The following is a 23,356-nucleotide window of genomic DNA, read 5'->3' as shown; positions in this document are numbered from 1 at the left end:
ATTTGCATATATTTAACAACTGTGTATGTAAAAATGGTGCAGATTTCTATTGAATGCTCTATTCGAGTGGATGCGTGGTGTAATCATTCATAGTCAGACACAACACATTGATTTTGGTGGTCTTGAAATGCTCTTGAAACCAGATGTTAACATTATTTCTAGCGTTATACTATTATGTGAACGTTAAGTATATTATTGAATAATGTCTGAACTTCTATATGGATCACATAACCAGGAATGAGTATAATAAATAAATTTGAATCAGGAAATAACTTAAAACTAACCAGGACCACCACGAAAATTTCATAGCATGCCATGGTGTGGTTATCTAGGTGCCTATGAAAAAATGGAAAAAAAACTATTGAGACAAACGTGAGGACCAAAGAGGTGTGTCTTCAAACACACTTGAAAGAAAAAACTGGTGCTCAGGATTCAGTTTACCGAATATTGCCGTTGTGCAAAAATACAGCATACTTTGATTTTGAAAATATGATGGGTGGGTCCGGGAGGAACCGTATAACAGTATTTATTCAAGTAAATTCCCCAATTTGATTAAAAACGCCCTCCCCCCACCACTAGAGCCTCATTTGGAATTAAATGCCTCCCTCAAAAATGATCGTGATCGTCAAGGACCAAATACAACAATTTGCCGAACCCTAATATTGTGGTCTAAAAGCCCTACATACTCGCAGTGCCACGACCATAAATGTTCATTGCAATTCAGCTACTCACTGCAAACATAATTTTTAATAAACTTGAACTGGAAGTTTGATTTAACAGAATTAGAATCATTAAAATACAATAAGCCACTATTTATTATACGAATACACAGTGATCACTTCGCATTGGGATGACTTCTAAACTCTCAATGTCATAATTCTGGCCGGCCCTGACTTTTCACTAGTGCGACTACTGCAGATGAAGTAACCGTAAGAGAGTGCTCCTTCGTGAATTTTATGCTGCTGTTAATGTTTCAGTGGACTCGGCAAACTGCATTTCAACTATCTGGGGAACAGGGTTTTGACATACAGTACTGGCCTTGTCATTAGCTATATTCAGACAACTGTCAGTTTTTAACATGTAACTTCTATTCCATTCTCCACGCAACTCAAAACATTTATAGTAGTCTTTTGATCCAGATATTAAAAGCTAAACTCAGTGCTATATTTTCTTGCACACACCAGTTTACCATGGTCGAGCAGTAACTTTTTTGATTGTAGGGAACTGGCAGAAAAGTCAATCACATCAATTATTTATAAGATACAGTATTTATTCGAATAAACGCCCCCTCTAGAGCCGCAATTGAAACACCTCCCTCAAATAAACGCCCTGAAATGACCCTAAACAAATGTAATGGAAGCAACATCATTTTCAACACATTCGATTAATGCAGTAGAATTATATTTTTTTCTAACCGAGTTGGAATCAATAACAGTAAGTCTTTATCATGATGAATTTGAGTATATACGTATCTATTTTACACCAAAAATAACTGCCTTCCTTTAATAAATGTCCAATCAAAAACCTTTCTCAAGAACAATTCAAAACCATTTGTACATTTATTCAATCAAAATCGCTATTTACCATAAAACCTTGAAAAAAGTCCATGTGCTTCTATACATACAACCCTTGGATGGGCTTCTTTGAGATTACTTCTGCAGACAACTAATTATATACACAAATTATATAATAAAAGGTTTAGATATATTACAAATAAGAAGGCTATGTACAACACTGTCTCGAAAAGAAGCCCATACTATCTTGATTAGAAGCCCATGGGCTTCTTTTCGAAATGGGCTTCTTTTCAAGGTTTTATGGTATACCAAATTAATATTGCCACATCACATCCGACCACATGGCTGAAATACAGATTTCAATAGGGCAATGTTTTTGGATGAGACATTTAAGCTGTTGGTACTGTGTACAATATACAAATTAAGTTTAACCCTATAGGGTTTAAAGTGGTATGGGAGATATCAGTCTCTCTTTGGTTTAATTAAAAGATTTATAGTCTTATTAATATCCCAGCTCTTGCAGATATGTGGTTGTTATTACTCTGTCAGCTCTGTTGGTTGTGTTATCTCTGTTGGTTGATGTTGCTAAAAGCATGTATTTCGCTTCAATCAGATGTGAGCATGCGTGATGTCAGGTTCTTAACATCATCAACAAGAAGACCGAGAGATGAATCTGAAATATAATTTTAAAAATGAATTTTAATTACTCTTGTTTCAAGCTTAGCTTTGAGTAAAAAACAGGCTCCCAGCGGGAGCATGTTTATTGCTTTTTTTTGGCTACTTTTTTAACTCGCATAAGCAGTGGTCGGTCTAATTACACATTATTTTGGTTCTTTCTACAACAGGCCTAGACATAGCATCATATTTCGTAGACAAAGCCTGCTGCAATACTCTTCAACCTCACAAAAAAAAAAGAAGACTGTTTTTTGTGTCTTTAGCTTATAACACAATGATGGGTATCCCATCATTCCTCCAACCTGATGAATGATGATAATATTCTTACACTAGTGTCTACTTCCCCCTGCAAGCCAACATCTTTTAACTTTACATATGCTTAAAATAGAATAATAAATGTAAATTGACTTCAATATGAGGCAATTGTTAAACTGAGTAATTGGCAGTTGTCATAAAGAACATTCCAGTATTGTATAGTATACTTTGGTACAGGGAAGCCATTATACTTTTACTCATAACTTTTGGCAACACATCAACGATGACCTATCATTGTAAAGCTTATACAGTAATGTGAAGAATAAGAATAACAGTATATTAAAAAGTCATTTTTCATTTTTTGGTTACTGATGTTGGTTTTGGACTGACAAGCCTTATATGTAATGACAAAATATAAGATGCCTACCAGTTACTGAATGTTCTACATCCAACTGTGGTTGCTCGTCCGGTGTTTTGGAATAAGCATCACCTTCACCTATGTGTATATCAGTAGTTCTGCCACTTGCGCCCCTGCCAATAAGACCCTCTTGTCTCAAAGTAGCCTTCGTAAAAAAATTTAAAAAAATACATCATTTTGATATATTAAGTTAATCAAATCACATTCCCTTTAACAGAAAGCCCACCGACTGGAATTAAAAAATTCAGTTTGTTCCATTTCAAAGCAAGCATGATTTTTGTGTCTACTGCTCCAGGGTGGGCAGACATAAAAACATACAAATATAAAATGAGTTTTAAAACCAGAATATTAAATGGGAATTCTTGCAAATTAAATACAGTACAGTAATACTATAACATTGTAATGTCAGCTGGGCCATGTACAATAAATGGTAATTTCAGCGGTACAATAAGCTACAAAGCACCGCTCTCAAATGAGTATATTCAATAAGTACATCCTTAATACGATCATTGTGTTTATCAATTCTAATGGCTGCCAGATAATTTTTGTGCATGTGACAAAATATTTACAACCCACCTTGAGAATACTGTTGTCTTTCTGCAAGTTTTTAACTTCTCTTCGCAGTTTTTCAACTTCACTCTCATAAAAAGTTTCTTGTGATTTTACTTGATCTTGTAAATGCTTTTTCTCTCGTACAGCTTGCCTTTCACATTGCCTCATGCACATAACTTTAAATGGTACAAAATATATAAATTGAGACATACACATTTGATATTATACAACATTGTATATTGATCTAACATATAAATCCTAATATAGGCCAGTGGTGACATCATCACTTCCATTTGCACTGAATTTTCCTATCCCCGACTGATCATTATATCGATATAAAGCTAGGGTGATTTTACTATTTTACACCGCAATGGAATACTTCGTTGCTAGGCCAAGCTGAATGCACAGAGCACATAACAAATTTTTCTCAGTGCGCGTAGTATTAACAAATCATTGTAATACGTGCAACTAATGCACACGCAAAGGTAACTATTAGCAACTGGCAACCGTAACCATCAGTTTAATTTATGAATATACAGCAATATTTCTACAACCAGCAGTTTGATTAAAGGGCCATACAAAAGGTGATGGATATCACATCTGACTTATAAAGCAATTATAGTAAAGTATTTTTGTACACTATAGGAAACAGAAGCCTTAGTATCCATTATTTCCTTCAATTTTTTTTCAGAAAATAATAGCTCCTTTTCCTTTTAATTCCTATAGTCTCGAAAACCTGACTATTAATGAAGGAATGTTCATTTCAGTAATTATATAAATAATAAATATACTATAAATTAAAAATAAATATATAAAATAACAATAAATATATAATAAATTAAAATATTTTTCAATGATTACACATTGAGTACTTTTCACAAATGTTTTTTACAGTATTTGGAATATATGTGCTACTGTGAAATGTCCCGCTGTCTGGGTTGCGAATGCTGTAACCGTGTACTGAACAAAGAGTACATTCAGCATACCTGCTTTAGTGTGTTCTCTCCTTGCAGTGTTCACATGAATCTCCATGTCAGACAACTGACGGCGGTACTCTGCATCCTTCTCCTCTGACACTGTTAAATAAAATGAACAGCCATTGAATAGTATACTGGCAATATTTTAACGTGACAAATCTGGACAAATACCAAAGCAGGCTAGACCCAGTATAAATGCGTGAAAGATAATGATGATATGATTGATTTATACACAATTTAAAATTTAATTTTCCTATCATTAGTTAGAAAAAGTTTGACTACCACCTGTCATATTAAGATGGATGCCTTTGGTGAAAACACCAAGGATAACCCACAAAAGTCTGAAGACGACTTATTTCCAGTGGGGTCCTTCTGGTGGTGATATGGGCAGTACACGAGGCAATCCCTTACTCATTTACGAATAGTGTACAGCATGTTTTAACATGCACACAGGCCATAATGCACACAGGACCAATGGCTTAAACATCTCATCCAAAAGATGGTGCGCAGCTTGCATTTCAGCCTTCCAGCTGAAACACAACAAGAGTAGCAATGAGAACTGAACTGGGGACCATGGCCACTTTACACGTTTATATACAATTCAAACATTTGAATGACTTAAACAATAATATTACAAACCTTTCATAGATATTCGTCTTTCTTGAATTAAATCTTGCTCTAGCTCTGCATTGTGTTTTTGGGTTTCTTTCAAATGACATTCCAGCTCCAACATTTTCTCATTAGAAATCGCCATATCCTAGTGTTTAAAGATAGCGTCACATAAGCAAGTAAACTTTCATGCTATTTGCGAATTTGGATGTTGTTATTAAATTTGTAAATTTAAAATGAAAAATGAATGGATGCTAAATAATGTTTTTTTTTTAATAACATAAATAATGAGTAACAGGGTAAAAAGGGTCGTAGGTTTGGTCGGTGATGTGATATTTTTGGTGGGAGAGTGTTTTTTTTCAAAGAGAATATGATAAGCACTCTAATGAATTCCTAAAATTGCTATCTAGTTTTTATGATGTTCTTTTTATGTTTCCTCTTCCATTGATTTGAATACTGTATACATTTTCTTGATAAGTTCTTGGTTTGAATCAATTCAGTCTTTGTGGGACCTTTTTACATGATGAGGAAACCCTTGAATTGGATAATGCATTGCAATGGCAGATTGTTGGGTAAATTGAAGGGAATGTAGAAGTTTGGGGTACCTTTTCAGTTAGAAAGTAACTTCTTTCCTCCATGGTTACATACGCGGGCAGTCTTGCAATAGCTATCAGATATGCTTAGATATTTAGTAGTTGTATGGCGCAACGGAAAGAATACAACAAACTAACCTGTATACCGTAGATAAAATTGGATACCTTTTGCGTCAACATAGTGTCCTAAAAATTCCAAAGATGATACTCCAAATTGGCATTTTGCTGAGTTAAGTACAACACCATACTCATTAAGTCCAGTAAATAATTGTCGCAAATGGCTTTCATGTTCCTCAGCATTCGTGCTGGCGACGAGAAGGTCGTCTATATAAGCATAGCAAAAATCAAGTCCACGAGTTACTTGGTCAATGAACCTTTGAAAAGTTTGTGCCGCGTTCCGTAGGCCAAATGGCATGCGAACAAACTCGAAAAGTCCGAAAGGCGTAATGATAGCTGTTTTATGGATATCACCAGGTTCAACAGGTATCTGATGATATGCTCGTACAAGATCAATTTTTGAGAAGATTGTGGCACCATGTAAAGTTGACGTAAAATCATGCATGTATGGTATAGGATAGCGGTCGGGCACAGTAGCGTTATTGAGTGCGCGATAGTCACCACACGGACGCCAGTCTCCGGGTGTTTTCTTGGGCACCATATGCAGTGGGGAAGACCAATTACTATCAGAGGGACGAATAATTCCCAGTTGTAACATATGCTCAAATTCGTGTCGTGCTACTTTACAGCGGTCGGGCGCCAGGCGACGAGGACGTGCAGATATTGGAGGGCCAGTTGTTTTGATGTGATGTGTAACATCATGCTTCAGAGTTGCTTCCTGATAACAAGGACGCGTGATTGTTGGGAACTCTGACAGAATGCGATCAAATGTAGACTTGCCATCAATACTGAACATAAGATTGAGTGCTTGACTGTTTGAAAGTATACCTGTCACGCTTAGATTAGTTGTTGTGTCTACGAGACGATGGTTCGTCATGTCAACAAGAAGTCTGAAGTGACGTAAAAAGTCAGCACCTATAATGGGATGCGCTACATTTGCTATAATAAAAATCCATTGTGACTTGCGACGTAAGCCAAGATCTAAGGTGATAGATCGTTGTCCATAAGTGGCAATGGTAGAATTGTTAGCTGCAGTAAGCTGAAATTCTTGTCGCCTATTTTTGCGGTCGTTAGAAGTAGCTGGAACAACGCTGACTTCTGCCCCAGTGTCAATGAGGAAGCGTTGTTTTGTGAACTTATTTGTGACAAAGAAAAGGCGACTTTCATTATGGCCAGCAACATTCGCCGCTCTCAGTTGTTGGCGTTGGCATTTCCCGACGAGCAAGGCTGGTTGCATTTGCGAGCGTTTTTACCGAAAGTTCTGTGGTACCAGCAAACATCATCCTTCACATGTTTATCGCGTGATGGGGAACGGGATTGCCGGCGAAAATGCTGTTGTCGCCCTCGACTTTCACTTCTGCCCCGAATATGAGTTTGCATTTCCTCCAGTTTACATGTAAGGTGTTGAATTTGCTTTTTTAATTCATGTAAATCGCTGGATTTAGTTGTCTCCTCTGTAATAGATAATAAACGAGAAGAAGATGGAGCAGTTGTAGAGACTTCCAGGATTCTGTCTGCAAGTGTTGTCAAATTTTGCATGTCCAACTCATCTTTAGTTGATGCTAACACAAGTTGGACGCTGGAAGGAAGGCGACTCAAAAACAATTCCTTCATTATGGAGGGTTCGAGCTGTCGATCCCCTAGCAATTGCAGCATACGGCGATATAGCTGTGAAGGCTTGCGATCGCCTAACTCTTCCGCAGTGAGGAGTTGGCGAAGGCGTTTTTGATCAGAATCTGATGTGCGTCGTATTAGCGCCTCTTTGAGGAGGGCATACCGATCACCGTCCGGTGGATTGAGCAGCAAGTCACGCACTTCCCGTGCAATCTCAGGCTGTAATGAGCCTACTAAATAGGCATATTTAGTAGCGTCGACTGTGATCCCCCTTGTGGTGAATTGTGCCTCCACCTGTGTAAACCACAAGGTGGGGTCATGTGCCCAGTAAGGAGGCAGTTTCAGGCTGACTGCAGAAGTTACTGTAGGTGCTACTGCTGGTGGAGCAAGTGGTTGTGCAGGTGGTGCAACCAATATATTGTCTTGATTCATCTTGACGTCGGGGTCACCAATTTAGTAGTTGTATGGCGCAACGGAAAGAATACAACAAACTAACTTGTATACCGTAGATAAAATTTATTTCAAGTGAAAAATGCTTAATGTAAGCTATAAAAACACTTGGCTATCGATGAAGAAAATAAGACAAAATATTGCAAAGTAAAGTTGAGGTAGTAATCCGTATAAAAACAACTTGAAAGTGTGTGGTAAATAGCAGTAGGAATACTCTGTTATATTGGGGTAGCATCCTACCATATTTGGGAATATACCGAAGATGAGGCAATGACTAACCAATAGGAATTAAGGATAAATATATGATGTCATTGTTTAAGTTTAGAGAAGTGGGATAAGTCATCCTGGCACATTCCTGACTTGTGTGTAATCTTATTTCCTGGTACCATGAGGAAAACAGGTTGTTGTCCTTTGATTGACCTTAAATGCTGAATACAGTTTAATATATAGAGTAAGTTTACAAGTGAAATATAAAAGATTATAGGCCTATATACAAATTCAATATTGCTGTTTAAATAGAAAGTAGAGACGCTACAGATATATTTCCATGGTGTTTCCTTGTAAATGGTAACAAAGGAATAAGGACAAGCATAAGGGTCTTTGTGCAGTCATGCGGTGCCAAGGGACGGATTGTCAACTTTCATTGTGGGTGTTCATTTAAGAAACAATGAAAAGTTGTTATCTAGGTAAATATTCACAAAATAGACCACATAAATTAACTTTAATCAGTAAAGTAAACAATCTTCAATAAATATACCTTTGATTTTGCTGCAAGTAAATCTTTTAACTCTTCTATTATGCCTTCTTTTTCTTGAATGCTGTTTTTATCTGTAATAACAATAATAATAAAAATAACAGTAATTAATAAAATAACAACACTAATAATATAATAATAATAATAATAATGTAGGCTACACTGCAGTAATATTTAAATGTTGGCTGAAGTAAACAAAATACATTTTATTCCACTCTATGTATGTGTTTGACCCTAATGACAGGCTATCTGACCTTTGACCCCAAGCTGTGAACACCCCATGTATGGGGTGTTCAAAACTTGAATGAAATCGACCCAACCGTTGGCCACTAGTAGCCTTTTGAAATCAGAAGAACGCTCAGAAAACAGAACCTAGTCTGCCTGCAGCTGACTGGGTAACAATAATAATAATAATGTAGGTTACACTGCAGTGATAATTAAATGTTGGCTGAAGTAAACAAAATAAATTTCTGGAAAATAAGAATTCAGTATATCATCAAACATATATCTGAAGTGAATCTTTCAAATACTGAGACCTGCTTTAAGTACATACTTGCAATGGTTGTGGCATGCATCTGTTGGACGGCCAGTTGAGCATCTTCCTTCAAATGTGCTGCCAACAGGTCTCTTTCCTCAATTGTCTGCCTTAGCTCTTCCTTTAAACCAAGATCACTGAACATGCAAAGGATTGCAATTAGTTCTTTTCTTTTAAAACATAGAAAAAAATATACCTCATTTCATTCTACTCCATGTATGTCATCAAATACCATACTATACTCAGAGTAATAATGATCATGATGATGGTAATTATGATGAATATCATGGTATATATAAGATAAAAAATGGTAAATTGAAGATAATGATGATACAGTAAATATTATACAAATATTTACAGGGTTGAGGGCTGGGTTGAGGGGCATGGTTCAAATTATAGCCTGAGTTGATCTGGAGGCTGTACTATGTAGTCGATGGAGTCGAAGGACATAGTACAGCCTCCAGATCACCAAGGGCTATTACTTGAACTATGACCCGATTAAAGTCCTAATAAATATTTGTTTTATATAGATTCCCAGTTCTAGAGTTATGAAGAGGCCTAGAACTTCGCTAGCACTTCATTAAGGCCTGTATTTGATAACCCGGTAAATGACAGTTTGTGGCTTCAAGATACTCTCTATTCAGACAGCATGCTGCTGAACTTACTATTAAACACTTCTCATGTTCATCAACCAGTTAAAATCTGGAACACCCTGCCATTGTTATTCCTAGCATACCAATACGCAGTGTGCAGCAGAGCGATCATCAGCTTCTACAGTAGGTCATCAAATTAGGTCAAACTTGATTAAATTAGTAGAAGCGTGCCCGCAACAATAGGCTTAGCATAATTGTTTACATCGCAACATACGAGAGACTTGTGAGAGAGCAAAACAAAAGATTAGCCAGGCATTGCTGAAACTGTTGCCCAGATTTTAAGAAATCAAATGCCTGGTATCTATGTATGTCAGTATATACAGTAAATTAAGATCGAGATGAAAGTAAGATGGTAATAATGGTAAAATAGTGATGGTAAAGGTGATGATGGTGGTGGTGATGATAATGATGATAATGATGATGATGTTGATGATAGTGATGAGGATGATGATGGTAAAGATGATGATCATTATGAACATAATGATGGTGATGATGGATGGTCAAGGTGATAATATTGGCAAAATGTTCATTAGTGAATAATCTATATTTGCAACTCCTTGTTTCTCTCAAACTCTATTGTGAGTGAAATACCAATTTGTTATTGAATGGTCGATAACATCTTCCCTAACACCAGAAGAGGCTGTCCCACTTAGCTTCTGCTTCCATATGGCATCCTTTCTTTTGAAAAGACCTATACATAAGAACATTCAAGTATTATTTAAATAACGATATATCATTTAAACGATATATAATTTAACTCTATTTACTCTCTTCTAGACAAAATATTGAATCAAAATTTTACTGATTTTCCTTTTTGCATTCTCCTTTTTCAGTTTTAAGCTATTTTGTTTTCGATGCAGTAGTTTTATATTTATGTACATATTGTTTTTCTTTAGTTTTGTCTTAAGTTCAATTTCTTTTTTCATTTTGGTTCTCTTGACTCTCTTTACTTGTGATCCACTTGTGATACCAGTGCTACGTCACTGAAATGTTATCACACAAAAGACAGAAAAAATAACAATAAAATAAATAAAAGATCAGAGAAAATCTTCATTTTAAATTAACATTTTAATTTTTAGAAAACTATGTATTCAGAATTAGATTTCATTTATTGTCATAAGACAAACCATATAAAAAATACATTTACAAACTTGTGAAAATAAAGTAAAAATAAACATAAGAAAACAAAACACTTATAATAATATACAACAATGTTAAAAACCGATACTAATATTTAATATTAAAAAAACATATTAGTACTAAAGTTTCAAAAGACAAAGTATGTTGCAACTGCACAATACATTAAGTAATGAAAATATATAATATTAATAAATAAATAAACACAGCCAGAATTGTGGAAAACATATTTTTCTCATTCTTTCTTATTGTCACCTGCACATACAATGACATCAGTATCGAATTTTGAATGTGTATATTTTACTAATGTTACAAAACTAATGACTATGTTTACATGTCCTTGAAAAAAAATTATAATAAAATGATGATTTAATTGCACCTCACTTACCTTTCAATATTTCAATTCTGCTTACAGCAAAGCTAATTCTGTTTTCATAGCAAAATAGCTTCTTATGCGCAGTAAGTACTGATTCCTCAACATTACTTGCAACTGATATATGCCTTAAATAATAATTAATAAATAAAATGTTTAATGTCAAAGGAAAAACTAGTTTGATTTGGGAAACTGGATTTAGTATATAGCATAACAAGGCTCTGTGAGAGATCAGGTTTTATTCAGAATATAGAAGACAAATTTATTTTATTGGTAATTGTTGTCTAAATAGAGTGGAGTTGAATAGCTTGGTGGTTAAGATGCTTGCCTTCCAATCCCAGGGTCCTGGGTTCAATTCCTGTCAGTGTTGCAGGATTTTTTTCTCACGACCAAAACAACTCCACTCCCTAAATCTCATATTGAGATTTAGTGTGTGTAAAGCATTGTGTGTGTATGTTTGTCTTGTGTAAGGGATTGTCACCTACTGTACAAGTAGGACAGTGATATATTCGCTATTGACAATCCTTGGCACATGTGTGCCTAAATAAATAGAAAGAAAAAGTAAGTAAATGGAGTTCACTCATCTCTATGAACATTTGTGTTAATTTTGAAATTAATCTTATATTAAATTAAATATGCATTTACCAATTTTTAAAATATCATTTTATTATTTCCTAGTTCATCTTCATTATTATTCAATCCATGAAAGTTACAGCACTTTGCACTAAGTGATATTAAGTATTGACTTTTGTTTCCTCAGAGGCATGCATATCACAAGATCTTCATCTTCTCCAGATCATGCCTTCTTTCATAGCTAACTTATCACTCACTTTATTGCATCTTTTTTACGGAAATTTGTTGCTCGTATACATTATTAAAAGTTCTATCAAAATTGGTTAAAATATAAAGATGTAATACAGTTCTCATCTTATTGTATATATTTGTTTCTGCACTCTGCTATAGAAGTAAATGAATGTCTTTTGAATGAATGAATAAATGATATTTCAAAATAATTAATAGCAAATCAAAAACTTTTACTGTTTTTGACAAAATACATTAAAAATAAATAAATGAATGCTTACTTGCTAACAGTGTCCTTGATTTGTAAGCAGGCTTGTACCGATTCCTCAAGCCTCTGATCAAGTATGGCAGCTACCTTCTGCACCGAGACCACCTCTTCCTCAAGATCCTGACATACAACAAACAAATTTCAGAAAGAAATTAATGTTTTTCTTTATTTTTATTACGCCCGCCGTTACCTTGAAATCTCAAGAATTAAGATATTTCTTCCTAATTTTATAAATTTAAAGCAACTATCCCATTATTACACGGTTTACATTCACCAACAAAATTTTATTTTTATTTTCTCCCAACTTTGGACATTTTTTGGCAAAACCATTTACTAAATAAGAAAACAAAATTATATTTTTATTTTCTTTCCACTCTCTTTTGATGATCTTTAAAAAAAAAAAGTTTGTGAAACAAGGTATTAAAAAAGTCTTGCCCAATACTAAAAGGACGTACAGTCCATCATGAGCTGAAAAAAATGTAAAATTTCAATTCCACATTGAATTACCTTATTTGTACATTTAAGTAAGTTGTTAACTTACAGTTAAAAATTTAAATGAGGAAAAATGTTTTCCCATCAATGGACAGTTAAATAATACATTATCTTCTAGTCTTTTGCATTGACTAGTGGTAATAATTGTGTACACTGGGCCTACGGTTTACAGTCTTTATCGGAGAAGACTTGTTCCACCAACAGAACCATAGACGTGTGTGCCGCTCAAACCAGCGCCAATATTATGGCTATAGGTTGCAGTGCCTGTGTTATACGACTCGCAGTATTTACAATTATTAATTTATTATAATAAATTAATTATTTATTTGCAAATTGGGCCTGGGCAGACCTCATTCTGTCTACTGTAATAATACAAGACATAAGACAAATACTCAGTGATAAAAAAATGGATGGAAAAAGCAGCAAGAGCACATGTTACCTTATTTCTGTTGAGTTGTATCTGTAATTGTGCCTGGACATCACTCATCTTGTGGTTTAGGATTTCTATCTCATTATTTAAACTTTGAACCATTACTTGGAAGTCATAAACCTAATGAGAAAACAAACAAACTCAAACACGTTTTAAATTGTGTGAAATGTCTAAAAGAATAATAATTCGTAACTCATTTTAACTTTTATTCCTATCCAGTGTTTAAATTTGAGACAGAAACAATAAGTAAAAATCACAGATCATTTCTTTAGCTTTGTGTTTAAGATGTTGAAGTTTGCACCATTTAGAAAATTGCTGAACTTCATTAAAATAATTAGTTTAAGTTCACTAATGACAATATCATCTGCATATTAGTTCCGACGTTGAATAAAAAAAAAAAAAAACATACATTTTTTTCCCTTCTGATTCATGTTAGAGACAGATTATGGTGTAAAGAAGCTTTCCAATCAGTTCGGTGTTGTGTTAATATGATCAAAAAGTGCAATTTTGAATGGATATATGCTACGTTCAATTGCTCATTGGTCAGGAACTGTTAGAGAGCTCATCAATAAACCTATAAGGAAGCTTCTTTACATCATTATGTATCAAAGTTTAAGCTTGTGACATGATCATTATACATTATTTGTCTCATACAAACAATTTTTAAAGGTGTATTTGTCCCCTGCAAAATACCAAAAACAATTGTATACAAATTTTGAAATTAACTTGATCATTTTGAAGTAACATGTATTTGTATTTATGAAATGATTACCCCTAATATAGAAACACTTCCAGTAACTGGAAGTGTTTTATTATGTTTATTCTCGTTATCCAGTATAAAATCAGGGTACACATTAATCAAGTTTTGTATTTTACTGCAAAATGAACAAGTTAATTTCAAAATTATTTTTAATGATTTTATAATAATGATTTACCTGTTGCTTGTGATGTGCATCACTCATCTTGATGGTTAAGTCTTGTGACTTTCTCTGCACCATTAGCTTGAAAACACTTTCCCGCCATTTTGTTAAAAGGTTCACTGTTTTGGTAACATCATCAGGCATCTCCTACATTAAACAATATTTAATCCTTATTTTTTTTAATATAAATTATCAGTGCAAAAATGTAATGACAAGAATATATTATGAGAATAATATATAGTATATCATGCAAAATATGTTGTTCTGATATTTTCCAAATAGAATAATGATAGGAAATGTGTTCAAGAATACTGTTAAACTGTGTGCAGTACTTTCATGTAAACAAGTCAAGATGCCATTTCTCTATGTATATATCAAAAAGGTGGTATAGTCATATTAGTCAGTGTATACTAATAAAACAAATGAGTAGGTACTGTAGCACTTTTTTGTCTAACGATGAATTTTATTTCACAAGCTTTCGCCCCAGTCAATGGGGCTTCATCAGGTTTTCTTCATTTTTAGTCCCAAAGTGACTGAATTCTACATCAAATAGGACTGTTTAAAGCACACATTGGAAGAGGTAATACTGATTACCAAATGGACTGTTGTCAACATGTTATACAAAGTTTGTAATTGATGTGGTTACCAACACTGACTGCATACAAAATACAGAATCCGTTTAATGAGCTTGGTAATGGTTACTAACAATATAAAACACAATATTTACTTTGGATAGTTGAAGTTCCTGTAGTGATTGAATTTCAATGGCGGATGTCAACCTTAAGTTGGTCAATTCCAAGCTGGTCTTTAAACTTGAACATTCCTTCTCAAGGTCCTAAAAATAAAAACATTTTGAAATAGTCAATGGCCATATTCGACTGGTCGTTCTTCGTTAAAACACACCTGCCTGCACACAAGTGGTAAAATCCAATTTAACGAAGACAACCAGATGAATAGAAAACTGGTAATTATTCAACAAAACATCCAGTAAAACCTCGAATTGAAGCCCTGGACTTCTTTTGTTTGCGAACTTTGGATGGGCTTCATTTCAAGATGGGCTTCTTTTCGAGACTACTTTTGCAAAGTAAAGGGGGGATTCTTTTCAAAATGAATGCTGTAAATTTTGTGAATTTGTACTCTAAAACAATAAATAAGGCCACTGTAACATCAATCTGTATTAGTATTATGGAATGTATTTAACCAGCATTAAATCACATAAACCACTGTATAAACCAAGCTTGTTTTTAATTTATTTTGTTTTTTAAATTCATGTACAGTGTATGTACTATACTATCTCAAAAAGAAGACTATGCTACCTTGAAATAAAGGGTTTTTTTTAGGCTAATTTTGCAAACTAAAGAGGGGGTTTCAATTCGAGATAGGCTTCATCTCGAGAATAAGTCCATTGGGCCTTCAATTTTGAGGTTTTACAGTATTCAAAATTATTTCAACATTTAAAGTATATTTTCACACATTTTTGCTGCTACATAGATAAAAAATTAAACAAATAAAAACATGAACAAACACAAACAAAAACTTAAGACCAATTTATGAAATGTACCTTGATTTGTTGATTGAGACGTTGCTTCTCTACTTGCCAAGTAGCTTGTGACTTGGAAGACTCCAGTGAGTCACTCATATAAGCTTGCAATCTCCTCACTTGCTCCTCCAGTTCACTTTTTTCTTCTTCACAATCTCTGAGATAACATTTCACAAAATATTTCTATATCAAGGGCATTCAGTGTTAATAAATTATTTTATTCATAGCATGAAATTAAAGCTTAAAAAATCACTGGAGCTGGAAGAAGGAATGATTGAATTAACTTAAAATCTGAAATGATGTTGTTATTATACACTGGATATGTTTACCTTAAGTGAGATATAATTTTGAACTGAATGCTGGCATATTTTTACATATAAGGTATTAACCTTAGCAAGGCCTCTTCAGCAAAACGGTTTGCTGAGAGGTATAGTTTCCTGATTCGTGTGCTGAAGACCCGAATCAAAACTGGCCAGCGGGTTTTAATTGGAGTCTGATAGCTTGGCTCCTCAAATAACCCTCATATTGAGAGTTAGGCGGGTTAAGGACTATGTTTGTATCCGTATGTGTTGTCTGTTATTTATTGTAGTTAATTCGGGTGGCGATGCACTGCGGCTACCGCAGGTTTCAAAGGGACCAAGCCCAAATTTCCAATTGAATGAGGACCAATAAAAAATTTATTATAATTATTCTTATTTTTATTATTATTATTATTATTATTATCTTGAGGAAATTTTCTGTGGTAGTAAGTTATCTGATATATTGTTTTGGTTTTGTGCAATATTGTTTCATATTGCATAATATATAATAATCTAACAACATTTACAGTGGGATAAATCTATTTACAAATTTATATTTTTATTTAAAGTTGAAAGACCAAACCAGAAATTAACTTAATAATGATGTACCTACAGTACATTAAATATATTATTTTTAGATTTGTGAGTGACTAAAGTCTAACCTCTTTCCAGAGGTTAAACTGAATAAGGTAGATTATAAAATTCAATACCTTATATTTTTTTTGTTTCTATGACAAACATTTCATGTTGCAGTTGTGTATTACCTGAGCAGATTTTTATATTGATTCTCAGCCGACTCCATTGTTTTACCTTGCTGTAATTTCTCATCACAGACTTCTTTTAAAGTAGCCTTGCACCTGTCTATTTCCATGGACTGGATTTGTATTGTTTCTTGAAATTGGTTCTGTTTCTGTCGACTAAGTGCTTTTGTGTGTTCAACCTAGTAACAAATATACAACAAATTTAATGAACAATTATTGCTTATGATAATTTAAAGCCAGGTTCAAGAGATCCAGAGGGAAAAAAAAAAAGAAGGTATGTTGTATAATTGACTGTTTCTAAAGCTTTCTACAATATCAATTTTTTGTGATGTGATATGACCATATTTAGATATAATATAACACTGTATATGGTCACATCACACAAACTTGTCACATAAAATTTGACACTGACAGTGTGGACCACACGTTCTTCCATGAACAATATGTAAATGTAATATCTATGCATACTCCTTGATTCAGCCGACCATATTAATATCATTAGATCTTTCAACACCTGTATATTTGGCCTTGCAAACTGTGACATTCTCAAAAATAAGCAAAACTAAATTTACAAAGCATATGGTCTGACATTCATTGAATAACACTCTAATATAATTATATTATTGTTGGATTTAGAATTAACTGTGCAGTGCTAGTACCACATCCCCTATCTCATCCATGTGATCAACTTGAATAGCTCAGTGGTTGAAGATGCTTGCCTTCTGATCCCAGGATCCTGGATCAATTCCTGTCACAGCAGCAATTTTTCTCACGACTAAAAACCACTCCACTCCCTAAGCCTCAGAAATAGGCTTATAGCTTATAAAGCATTATTCTCTTTATGTAAGCGGTGAGTGTACTTGCTGTTGGATGTGAGGGAAATAAAAATAAATAAATAAATAAAATCTTGAGTAGCCGGATTTCAACTGGGTCCTAACACAATTCCCTTAACACAATTCGAACATAAATATATTAATACTGACCTCTATAGCATGCCTGTCTATAGTCCTTTTCAATTTGCCTTCAAGTTCCTCAATTACTCTTGCATTATCTATTTTAAGGCGCTCAACCTGGTCCTTAAACTCCTGTCTCTGTCGTTTGTAATGTGCTTCAAGGTTCTGGATCTCTGCTTTCAGTTGTCCAATTTCTGCGGCCTGTTTTGTAATCAGTTGCGATGAGTGTTCGATAGGCAACATATGACTGTGATGAAAATCAACATGTCTTGGCTCCTGGTAAACAGCTATTGTTTTAGGTTCTGAAGGCATTCTGAATCTTTCTCCCTGAAATTGTAATATTCAATAAAGATATAACTGCCTAAATTTATTGCAAAGAGATTCATCACAACTGACACAAGATCTATTATTTAATATCTCTTTCTGAAATTCAGTATGGTATGGTGCACTAGAAACCTACTTTTCTTTAACCTAGATTATCATTGAGTTTGTGGATAACTACATTCTAATACATCATTTAACTAAAAGAAGTGGGAGTTTTTTTTAATGATTTTCTTGTTTATGCTGCAAAACTTAAATTAATGGCATTTCCAAATATGATTTTCCTTAAATGATCCAAAAAGCAGAATATTTAACAAAGCCTTGGTTAAGCCAATGGTTGTTTAGCACTCACAAGGAGCACGTCGGATTGTTTTTAATGACGATTCGTTAAGACTGCCGCATAAAATCAGCAGACATACAATCAGCTGACAGCGTCGCATCGTTTAGCACTCATAGGCAGGAGTTGAGTTTGTCGTACGATGGTTTTGATTTGTGAGATGACGCAACGCTAGAATGGAATCACTCATGCGTGACCGTCTTACCTGGCGTCCTACATCCTCTGCATACCTAGATTTGGCCAAATTTCGTTCCAGAATATACTCGACAAAGTGACCATAACGTTCTTGCATGCGCAGATTACTTTTACAGCCGTCGTGACTTCATTACGTTCTACGTCCTACCGTTGACAATCGAAAGCTCCCTATTGTGTGTTTTATTGTTGTGGTAGATGGTATTTCATTGTGTTGCGATTTTTCTAAAAGGTCTGAGGTTTAATCTACCAAAGTTTCTTGGATTTTGACTGTTTATGCTTTTCTCTATCATTTTATCTGAATATAAATCTACCTGTAAATCATGTTTGTGAGTTCCCTCATCTTCCTCTACCTTTGACCTAGAAGTTAAAAAAAAAAAAAAATGCAGCATGCAAACAAATGCAGTATGTGAATATCTTTGGTTATCAATATTCACATCCAGTTATTTTCAGTTAGCACATATTTTCCTGCTACAAAACCTTACAGTAAAATTATTATTGGCCTCTGTATACCATTACCAGTATCGATAATTGAGGTATGTTTAGTAAAAACTAAGATTTTACAGACCTGTATCAGATCATTTTAGCTTTATTTCCACTATGAATTTCCCTCTGTTAAGTTCCCTATGTGAGTATTTATTTATTCAGTATAAGACACTTAAAATGCAAAGAAAGTTGAAAACTTCTTGAACCTACCATGTACAGAAAACACAAGACACACAAATACTATACAGTGTAGCATCAGAATTATAAATGATAAACTATAATTGTGATTATCTCTTAACCAACTGTAGTACCTATTTACAGACAGTCAAGTGAAAACCATTAGAGAGCAAGCCCGTAGGTGGGGGTGAAGAGGGAAGCACCACCCTCTCCACCCCTCCCCCCACCCAATTTCAAAAAGTCCACTTTCTTAAACTTATAATAGTCACATAAACATTCTACAAAGGTAAATTATCAAAAATTATATGCCAGCATCACTGCATTTCATTTGTCAGCTGTTTTAACCAATTAACTGTGGTACAAAATTTCTTAGAAAATTGTCAGCTCCAGTGATAGTAGATTGATCCATTATGGACAAAAAGCTATGTTATAATGCAGGCCTAAGATGTGATGGGAAAAAAAAAAATTGAAACATTAATTCTTCAGGTCACTAACACCACTCAAATGAATGGAAATATACAGTATTTAATGAACTAATTGTTACTATCAAGATATCCTCAGTGGGTAAGTTAAAATTAATTAGTGTATTTCAAATTACAGTATTTGCATTTTTTTTTCTATTAAGGGGACACCTTTGGGACCAAAAAAGGTGTAACCTTAATAGGGGTGGACCCCTGAATAGGGGTTGGCTGTACAGTAGTGTTGAAAAATATACTTTTCCTCTTAACTGCCCGATAAGGTGTCCCCATAATAGGGGTGTCCCAGGCTACTGTATTAATTACATAACAAATAATGTTGACAATTACCGTTTGAGTAGTTTGACATTTTCTTTGTTGAGTTCAATGAGTGCTTTGGTTGCTTCGGAAAACTCTTTTAAGTGACTAGGAGAGAACTGTGTGAATTTGGTTGGTGAGACTGGAAGGACCGTGACAGCAGCATGAGAACCTTTGGTTTCTTCAGCATGTATGTTAGGTGGATGTATACTTGCATCTTCTTTAGTTTGTGTTGATGTGTGGTGGTGATGATGATTTCGCTCATCAATTTTTTGTTGTTTCCGCTTTTGAAATGACGACGGAGGAATGAGCTCTGATCCTTTATATACCGTATAAAAGGTTAAGAAAAAAAAGCATTATCTGTATCTCTGTTCCATTTTGCACAAATGCCTGGAGAGAACATGGGGTCTTCGACAATATATAATGATACGCAGAGTATTTTGATGAATTCACACAAATCCAAGGTGTTGATGGTGGAGGTGGCTTGACAAGTAGACTAGCTTTGAACTTCAGTCTAGCTCCCTAAATTTACTAGCTAGGCCTAGGCCTCTTCTACATCATGTTGGGACAATATTCATTTTAGTGTGAATGTGCAAGCGGTGGAAAGTCTTTTGGGAAAAGGCCCTGGTAAGGTGCAGCAAGGGAATGATACCCCTCACTCCCACTGCTCGTTATTCTTAATGCATATATTCCCAACCGTCTCGCATCGTGGAGAACTGTCCTGAATTTCAAAGTGATTTTGGACGAAACACATTTTGCAGAAACACCATGCGTGATCCTAAATTTGTGACGCATTTAACACAAGTCTATGCGTGATAACGATTTATCACAAATTCAGGGGAAAATATATTTAAAATTAGAAGAAATCGGTTGTATTAAAACTATAAAAACGGTGATGCAGTAACTTGAGTCATGAGAGAGTACAGTAATTCCTTGAAGGCCCTACTTATTTCACTAACGCGCTACTAAAAATTGATCAGTCAGTAATGAAATGTTTGTGTAGGTCTAGGCCTACATAGTTTGTGTGCTCAAATTAAACAATTAAGGCCTAGGCCTAGGCCCTACATTGAAACTCAAATTGGCTTTATTAATAATATTTTTGCTTATGTACCTGTATTTCAACAAACACTCCCTGAAATCGTTTTAAAACAGCTTAAAAATGCTCAGATCGTCGGGGGGGGGGGGGGGGGGGGGTTGTTCCCCTGCCGCTTGTTGGATTCCCCCTCCCAGCCAACAACTGGTCACTTACACATTTCAAATCTCTCAGGTGGTAACTAGGCCTAGGGCCTAGGCCTTTGTGTTAATTAATGAAGTGGATGGATCCATGACAGTAGGTCTGAATGTAAAACCTATTCCTATGTCTATGTAGTAGGTCTTGCCTAGATAGTACTACTAGGGCCTAGTACTACTAGGTCTACTACCTTACTAGGCTAGGCTAGGTTAAATAGCTAGGCCTAAACTAACATCTCAACCTAGCAAGACCGCAGGCTAGGCCTAGCTAGGCCTGACTGAGGCTGTATGGATTGATTCGTTGGGCAGGCTAGCATAGGCCTGGAGAAAAAAAATGGAAGAATGTAGGATGGAAGGCCAAACCTTGTATACCCTCATATTGCCCTTGCTGTGTTGTTACAGGCCTGGAGAAATAAGACGGGGGCTTCAAATTTACCGCCATAGTGTTGGCGCGCCTAGGCTAGGCCTCGACAAAACCAAAAGGAGTTGGATCATGGTTGGTTGGATATTGACATAGCGAAAACTCCAGAGGGCGCACTTAGAATTTGTATACCTCCAAAGAATTTATTTTTTATTTATTTGAACATACACCTTTGAATCGGTGGCACTCAATATCAATTGGTGCGTTCGTACAAACAAAAAAAAAAAAACAAAAAACAAAAAACAAAAACAAAAACAAAAAAAAAAGGGAACAGAGGCTTTCCTTTAGTTTGAACTTGTTTTTCATTTGTTTAAACCTCATTTTTACGTATCTCAGTTACACAAACGCCTCGTATGAATGATGATGTCATCAAAAACTCCCAAAATACTCAAAACGAACTTTCAGAAATAACAACTCCAATGAGTTTTGAAGAAGATGGGGTTGCTTTGAAAAATTGTTTGTTGATTATACTTAATTTTACTGTTATGTGTGACTTAATTATTAATAATTGATATATTTTCAATGTAATTATTGATCATCCTGTTTTTTGCTTCTATAAGTGAGAATTTTCATATTCATGTAAGAGATGTTTATTGTCATAACTTATGATTTTGGTGCATTGAGAAAATAAATAAATACAAAAAAAAAAAAAAAAAATTTTTACACAATTTGATAAGCAACGATACATTTACAGTAAACTATTGTTGTGAATTTTTTAGTTGTGAGCGTTTCTCCCAAGCATTCATGATGTATTTTTTACAGAAATTATCAAAAATAGAGGTCGATTCATCACAAATAAAAACTGAATCTCCTCCTAATACATATTGAAGTTTAATATCGTCATTTGTTGTTGAAAAAAAGTGTCCATGTATCATAAATATAATACCTCTGCTCTATCTATATTCTTTGATACCTCTAAGCATGGACCTATTAATAAGAAGGCCCTACTTATTTCACTAACGCGTTACTAAAAATTGATCAGTCAGTAATGAAAAAGCTGAAAAGTGCTCAATTCTATTATAGTTTTAACTTGTTAGAGGCCATCTTGGTAGTTGGATTTGCAAAGACTGTAATTCAAACATGGAGTAATTATCAAGAAGTACCAAAAAAACACTTTTCAGAACCTTAGTAATCAGAGCATTTAAAACAAATACAAGAATAGGATAAATTCGCCCTTGTTTAACTTATAGTTCGCACTAAATGCATCCACTCGAACTGGCATCTGCTCGAATTGACATCCGCTCGAATTGACATCCGCTCGAATTGACTGGCATCCGATGAAACTATGGTTTGTTGATTTTCAACTTTGGCGGTGTTTTATTATTGATCAGCATAGGTAGGCCTTTATAGGCCTTAGTGAGTTTCAGCCGTTGAAATTTATACGGATAGTAGAAGCAGAATTAATGTCATCATGGACTTTGCAAGATGCTTCTTGAACCGATTTAGGCCTAGGCCGCGAATAGGCATACTACTGTGCCCACGACGACAGCAGTTAGGCCAGGTATGGACACACTGCAAAAGAAGATTAAACCGGGTATGCCTAGCCTAGATGCTAGACCACCATAGATTATGATGATTATATATAATTAACACTGCGACTAGAGATCCGATACCGAATTCCGTTGCCGTTCGGAGAGTGACATGTGCAGGGTTGCGCAGAGGAACACGACCCCCCCCCAAAAAAAAATAAATAAATAAAATAATAATTAAGCTTGCCAGGGAGTTGTGT

General features: G+C 34.8%; 2 protein-coding genes across 7 annotated transcripts in view; one reads left to right on the top strand and one right to left on the bottom strand.

The window, feature by feature from the left end:
• Nucleotides 1–727: 727 nt before the first annotated feature.
• On the bottom strand, nucleotides 728–21,713 carry LOC117116263 (coiled-coil alpha-helical rod protein 1-like). Of its 4 annotated transcripts, none has more exons than XM_033260264.1 (19): nucleotides 21,570–21,713; nucleotides 20,010–20,295; nucleotides 18,855–18,900; nucleotides 17,721–18,017; nucleotides 16,741–16,916; nucleotides 15,699–15,834; nucleotides 14,865–14,972; nucleotides 14,153–14,284; nucleotides 13,227–13,337; nucleotides 12,309–12,415; nucleotides 11,242–11,354; nucleotides 10,308–10,407; nucleotides 9,082–9,200; nucleotides 8,532–8,602; nucleotides 5,031–5,148; nucleotides 4,401–4,490; nucleotides 3,439–3,590; nucleotides 2,872–3,007; nucleotides 728–2,187 (listed from the first exon to the last, which is right to left on the bottom strand). In XM_033260264.1, exons 1-19 carry the CDS (start codon nucleotides 21,646–21,648, stop codon nucleotides 2,120–2,122), a joined length of 2,445 nt encoding a protein of 814 aa, XP_033116155.1. In that variant the 5' UTR covers nucleotides 21,649–21,713; the 3' UTR covers nucleotides 728–2,119. The 4 variants fall into 4 exon arrangements, with proteins under 4 accessions (XP_033116155.1, XP_033116156.1, XP_033116158.1 ...); XM_033260265.1 differs by having other exon boundaries at nucleotides 21,579–21,709; XM_033260267.1 differs by lacking the exons at nucleotides 18,855–18,900; nucleotides 20,010–20,295 and having other exon boundaries at nucleotides 21,570–21,688.
• A 1,139-nt stretch (nucleotides 21,714–22,852) lies between these two features.
• Nucleotides 22,853–23,356, top strand: part of LOC117116273 (surfeit locus protein 1-like) — an 8,804-nt gene continuing 8,300 nt past the window's right edge. Inside the window, exon 1 of one of the 3 annotated variants that reach the window (XM_033260282.1) lies at nucleotides 22,853–22,915. In XM_033260282.1, the coding sequence (XP_033116173.1) occupies nucleotides 22,913–22,915 (3 nt within the window). In that variant the 5' untranslated portion in view covers nucleotides 22,853–22,912. Of the gene's footprint in view, nucleotides 23,162–23,356 lie in introns of all 3 variants that reach the window. The other 2 variants (XM_033260280.1, XM_033260281.1) reach the window with 2 other exon arrangements.

Source organism: Anneissia japonica, unplaced genomic scaffold, assembly GCF_011630105.1.
Source record: "Anneissia japonica isolate Jap-2015-1 unplaced genomic scaffold, ASM1163010v1 scaffold171_len658169_cov177, whole genome shotgun sequence".
NCBI lineage: Eukaryota > Metazoa > Echinodermata > Crinoidea > Comatulida > Comatulidae > Anneissia > Anneissia japonica.
This window is presented reverse-complemented; position numbering and strand designations above follow the sequence as displayed.